Source organism: Phalangium opilio, unplaced genomic scaffold (assembly GCF_054372755.1).
Source record: "Phalangium opilio isolate 3A_F unplaced genomic scaffold, DU_Popi_V2 ptg000079l_1, whole genome shotgun sequence".
Taxonomy (NCBI): Eukaryota; Metazoa; Arthropoda; class Arachnida; order Opiliones; family Phalangiidae; genus Phalangium; species Phalangium opilio.
Window position 1 is genome coordinate 6,746,144 of NW_028324187.1, and position 6,319 is coordinate 6,752,462.

General features: G+C 35.9%; 2 protein-coding genes across 2 annotated transcripts; both read right to left on the reverse strand.

The window, feature by feature from the left end:
• Positions 1–160: 160 nt before the first annotated feature.
• On the reverse strand, positions 161–2,704 carry LOC149654511 (apical endosomal glycoprotein-like). The gene is made up of 7 exons (XM_089845260.1): positions 2,665–2,704; positions 2,286–2,435; positions 1,911–2,185; positions 1,721–1,805; positions 921–1,055; positions 544–785; positions 161–397 (listed from the first exon to the last, which is right to left on the reverse strand). Exons 1-7 carry the CDS (start codon positions 2,702–2,704, stop codon positions 161–163), a joined length of 1,164 nt encoding a protein of 387 aa, XP_089701386.1.
• Positions 2,705–3,512: 808 nt separating this feature from the next.
• LOC149654512 (gastric triacylglycerol lipase-like) lies at positions 3,513–5,667 on the reverse strand. The gene is made up of 8 exons (XM_089845261.1): positions 5,611–5,667; positions 5,272–5,479; positions 5,076–5,190; positions 4,756–4,999; positions 4,517–4,678; positions 4,023–4,094; positions 3,877–3,945; positions 3,513–3,776 (listed from the first exon to the last, which is right to left on the reverse strand). Exons 1-8 carry the CDS (start codon positions 5,665–5,667, stop codon positions 3,537–3,539), a joined length of 1,167 nt encoding a protein of 388 aa, XP_089701387.1. The 3' UTR covers positions 3,513–3,536.
• Positions 5,668–6,319: the final 652 nt, after the last annotated feature.

Genomic DNA, 6,319 nt, shown 5'->3' on the forward strand with positions numbered 1-6,319 from the left:
TCTGAACCCATGTAGCTTGCGGAGATGATTTCACTGATGATTTTACCCGATTGACCAGATTGGACTCCATTCGCCGTGCCGTCGACGTACAAATACATTCCTATGAAGTTGAACTACAGTTATTTATAGGTCTTTCATTGTTAAACAATAAATATGGGTATCAATGTTTACCGTCTTTATCTAAAGGTTGAGGTGGAGTTTCTTTCATGATACTTCGATTTTGTAATCTTCCAACGCCAACCAGTAGGCGGAAATCGCTATCAGGGTAGTGAGAATAACCACAGAGGTCAGAGTTGAAGTCACACTGAGCTATTTTTGGACATTCTCCAACTTCAATTATAGAATCGTCGAAACCAATATTTAATTCAGTAAAATTTCCATCCGCTGTTACAATGATCTACCGAAAACAATTATTATTTGTAATTTCACTTGTTCACGTCCCAACGGGGATCCGTTCCAAACCCAGGGTTCGAGTTCCGAACTGAGTCAACAGATCTACCCTCGTCTCCCAAAATCCACAAACGAATAATTGGCAATAATAACCTGATATTTATCTAGTTGGGCTACATCGTATCTTCCAATTGTCCAAGTGGCAGAAGCGTCACCTCTTTCTTGCCACACTGGAGACGATCCTTTGGACGTTGTCACTTTAAGAGTGTCGTTTCTCGATGCTCTAAGAAAGTACCAGAAACTAAAGCAACTTGCACCGGCTTCTTGGATGGAACTAGTTAGTTTGGCTTCAAATGGATCGAGAATAGATCCCCTCACGACCGTCATAAAATGCCCTAAATAATGATAATAGTATTGAAAAGAGAGTGAAAACGAATGTTCCTATGTCTAAGGAAGATCTAACGATAACCACTTTGAGGTTGATGCTGGTACAGTACGTTTATGAAACTTAGTGGTCAATGTTTTCGTACCGTTAAGGGATCCTGTAGTGTGGTCTTCAATAAGTCCTTCATTTTCTGAGGTGTCCGGCGGGTAGCGTTCCCATCGCGTACCTTCCTCCTGCGTCTCCCATGCGCAGGTTCCCGATTCGAAATCACACGACCATTCTGAAAATTAATTAATTTATTTATTTATTCATATCGGGATATTATGTTAATAATTTAATGGAAATGAAATTTGCAATTTTAAAAGTATCAACATTTTGGTAAATTTACTGCGTAAAAAAGTGTATTTTTAAATGCTAAATAAACTTTGAAATCGGGTGCAGGGTCCTCAAAATAATAAGAATGGATTAATCTTTTTATTATGGGTTTCAATACTAGTTGGGTACCTTTAAGGGACCACGGCAATGACGCGACTAGTCAGGTTTCGGGACGTGATTAACAAGGGAAGGAATGAGATTTATTTGGGAGGTGACGGACGATGTAGTGAGGTTAAGTCACCTCCGGCGGACACGGAACAGTCGGCACCTATAGGGTATGATCGCCCACATGTGTCGTATTCCCTCAAACTTTGTCGCCTAAAAGCTCGGTTTTCAGAAGTGCGCCACACCCCCGATGTAAGAAACGGTTTGAAATAGAATAGTCCAATTTTAGTTGGCCAAATTTAGGTCGAAACGGGTGTGTTTAAAAAATATGTTTTTACAATAAAGAAATTAATGTTTCTGATTTTTTATGAGGGTGCTATAGAACCATATTTATTTAATTTTGGTTTTAAAATGAATATCCGGTTAAAAGCATTTATTGTAAAACAGAACAAGTGTTTGTTTTACCTTCATCTTGAACGCAAGGTTGTATTTTGTACTCCAAGTTATCTAAAGCCACATCTCCATCAGTGATTTCCGCCCGAAAAGTGAACTATGCAAGTCGAAATAATGACCGTTAAAGCATGATTCACTAACAAACATCTAAACTCACAAAACATTCACATAAACGACTGCACAAATACATATCTGTACTTACGGTGGCGTTTATTGGAGCTGAATCGTAATTCTTGGAAACGGTTTCTTTGAATCGATACCACCGATCGCTCGTTGTCCCTTGCCGAGCCCATAGCGTCTTGTTATGTACCAACTTGTCCTTAATGTACTCTGATCGGATTACTTCTAAACTTCCAGATACAATTCCGAAGACTTGATAATGAAATGTCAAACAAACGCTTCCCTGGAATTCGACTTGTGGCGATGTTAAAGTCGCCACTTTTTTAACTCCATTTGCTTGCAAAAATATGTATTTTCCTGAAAAATCATTTGATATGAAATTGAATGGGATGGTTCTATGGGAAAACCATCTTTAAGTTGAAAATGTAACATTCTAAAACATTTTGGGTTGACTGACCAATATTTCCAACTGGTGTACGTGGCCCTTGCCGGTCGTCATCTATACTGTTTGATGAAAATTGCCAGTCTTCGCCTTCGGATTGCCATCGGCAAGTGTTTCCTTTGTCGAAATCGCAGGAGAGTGATTGCCCTCTAGTTAAGTCCACACCTACGTTGACACGAATAGGTCAAAAACAAAAACAAAGGTATGGACTTTAAAAATGATGATGGTCCAATAACGTGACCGAAACTAGTCGAGTTTTATAAATAAAGTTTTCTTATGCACTTGAAAAAATCGTTGCTTTTAAAATAAGTTAAACTATTTCTGATTAAACACCGGTTTTTGTATGATGACAAATTAAAATCTAAAAAATATTACTCTGAACACAAAAACGTACCTTTCAAAATGAAAGCGAGAAATAATAATCTCGCTAACATTCTTCGGCGTAAATAAATTAACAAATCTCTTTAATTAAATCTAATTATAATTAAATTAAGTTGAAGGACGATGGAAAATGAGAAAACCTGTCATAATATCGACTTTCAACATAAATGTGATCCTCCCCTTTTAACTTACAAGACGAGTATCATTTATTGTACTAAAATTGTCATTGATAAGATTATGCATTTGTTCCCCCTTATCATTGGAACTGTATTGTTGTATTCAATGAAATCAATCAAAATCTATAAAATTAAGGTTGCTTTTAATAAAATATAAAATATTTTATCGAAGGTTAAGTCAAAAATTGGCATTGTCTTTAGTTCCTCAATTATATTTTAGGGGTCATCCCTAAAACAATTCAATTATAACTTATGGGTTCGGACAGAATTCCATATTGAAAATCCCTGAGTTTTCCATCTTATCCCTGACCAAATTTGCCTATTTCCCTGATTATTTTAAGCACGTGTTAACCCAGAGCCCACTTCATGATCACACCTGGCCCAAATTTATCCTTACTCAAAGCATGGTTTTATATAACCAACGAAATCCCTGAAGTTTTAGGGAAAAAAACTTTAAATCCCTGTTTTCCCCCCAATTTTCCCAAGAACTGACTTATCCCGGTTATCCAGGTTCCCTAAATTTTCGACTCAAAATTGATTACCCATAGACCAGTAGCGATATGCTTCGGTCTTATACTTACCCAATATTTTTGGACCTACCTGTATATCAGAGATTATAGCGTATGATGAATCCGTCGCTTGCTAGACATGAGAACAAAAGAAATTGTCATTGTCAACCAATATATCTCTTTATTAAGGCACGATAAATTTATTTGCTGTATTCATTCAATTTTGAAATCAAAGGAGGGTACACAATTTGGTAGGCATCATAGGCAAAATTGAAGTCAAAATGACTGTAATCGTTTGTGAACACCATATCATCCACTAAGTTAATTTTGGAGTTTCGAATGAATTTTACATCCACATAATCCGCGAAATTATCGGAAATACTCGAATAAATTGCCACTGGAGTCGTGATTTTGTTTATGTCGTATTCAGGGACTGTTCTCTGTATTATAAAATAAAAATTTCTTCCAGTAAAAAATATAGGCCTATAATATGGCGGTATTGGGGTCGATTATTGAATTTTGAAATAATTCTTATCTTACTTGACCGTATTTTTTGAGATTTCCAGCAGATCCGTAATCGTACCTCTGAAATCTATCAGCGTTATGGATCTATAATATCAGCGTTCATTTTCATTCATAGCTTTAAATTGAGATAATAAATATAATCTAATAGAAGAACATGTCACCTGAGAATATTGGTTAAAAGCGTACGTCGAAGTACCAGCCGGAAATTGGGCAAAAAACTCTGAATGTCTACTCTGAATTTTAAGGGAAAGATATTTTTTAGAAGAAATAGAAATACTATCTCTTCTTAACAGTAAAATTAAATATAACGCAAGGATAGATGTAATTTTAGAAGTAGGAATGGAGAACAGAGTAATGTGGCCGCAAGTCAAAGTCCTGGACCCCCTTCCACGGGATGGGGGGGGTATGAAAGAAGAGGCGGGTCATAGCGACAGAGGTAAAAAGGAATTACGTCAATATTTTTCGCCGTCCCCGTCAGCAACGTCATCAAAACGTAGTTTAACTGAGCCAATAAGATAATTTAAACTTTTCGTTACGTGTTGTAGGGAGGGGCTCTATACTGGGGGTCTATGAGTCGGAATAACTGAAGTAAATACTAACCGTTCTCCATTCCTACTTCTAAAATTAAATCTATTCCTGTATAACGCAAGTTCACCTCATTCATATGAGTTGAAGACGTTTGGGCAATAGTTCGGTACACCAAGGAGCAATATGTTTGCGAAATCAATGGATTTTTGCAAAGAGCCGAGCCCATTCTGTTGACAGCTTGTATGTTTGGATACATTTCCCCCATGTTCCCAGTATAAGACGAAATAATCTTCGTTAAAATTATATCTATTAATTATTCTTAATACCTGTATGTATTCCTGGTTGTAATAATAAGAGTCTACTTACATCGTACGGATAGGTAGAGGCCGATATTAAAAATATGGTATGGTACGCGTGCGTTAGTTTGACAACGGGTGCCATGAAAGAAACGATTTTAATCTTTGTGTTGTATTCGGGTTTGGTAGATAACAAAGCAAACATGGTCGTTGTTCCGAGTGAAAACCCAACGTAGGATATCTTTTCACTTCCGGTTTGGTTAATAACGTGGTCCAGCATTGTTGGAAGATCGGTTTGAGCCAAATCATCAATACTACATAATTATTTTTAAAGCTGTAATTTGTTCTTTGGGGAACATCCTGAAATTCAAGTTTGAAATTTTAATTTACTTGAATTTCCAGAAGTCTGGCGTATCAGGGTCCAATGTTACGTGCTTCCTCGATAATGTCGTTCCCCTGAAGTTACCCAACCATACATCATAACCTTCATCGGACAGGATTGTGGCTAAAGTATGTTTTTAGCAAACTTTTGTTATTTTGCTTTTAAATGAATTTACTATCTCAATTCATGTTTCAAATACCCTACCCAAATTCTGATAATCATAGTAATTAAAAACGTAATTGGCGCTTTGTCCCAGAAGCCCGTGTTGTAAAAATGCAACTGGTCGAGGGCTATTTTGAGTCAGGTTCAGTTTGGGAGAGTACGGAATTCGTTGCATTGATAAGATATAACCATCGGAAGTTTGAACAACGTGTTCTTCCAATGGATAACCGAAATCTCGTATAATTTCACCCTAATTTTAAAATGTAACAATAAAATTTCTTAATAAGGAATTTAAACTATGTAGTTTGATTGACTAATTGAAATTAGTAATTATTTTAAATAAATTCTTTGTTCATGATTACTCAAAACACGTATTCTTACGGTTGTTCTCATATCTCCTTCAGGTATTGACGTCGGTATTTCATACGCGTCATACATACTGCATTGCCAAATGATAAACACGAAAACAATCCACATCTCGAGCTATAAAAAATACTACAAAAAATTGTTAATTAACTCAGAAAAACATTTGAGAATTTTCATAAAATTATTTTGCATCAGAACTAACCAATTTACGATAGAGGTGAACTGATTTCACTACAAATAAAAGTTAACCGCGAGGTGAATTCTGTTATATAAAGAAGACGTAAGAATGCATAATCAATTTTAAGTCAAGGGTGTTATGGGTGTTACGACAAATTAGACAGTTTTAACAATTGAGTGACATCATTAACTATATTTGAAACCATCGCCGAGAATCCACAGATGTTTTTCTTATACTTGACAGATTATAGCAACATTGTATCATTGTCAAGTTCACCCATACATAATTAATTGCTATTATAATTAATTTATCTAACGAAATATTGGTCAAGAAATTTTACGCACCTGCGATTTGAAGTTAGGGATAACCATAATTTTTCAAAACCATAACTTACCAGTTATCCGTTTAGTTAGGTAATAGTTAGTGACTTACCAGTTATCCGTTTAGTAAGGTAATAGTTAGTAACTTACCAGATATCCGTTTAGTTAGGTAATAGTTAGTAACTTACCAGATATCCGTTTAGTTAGGTAATAGTTAGTTGGATTG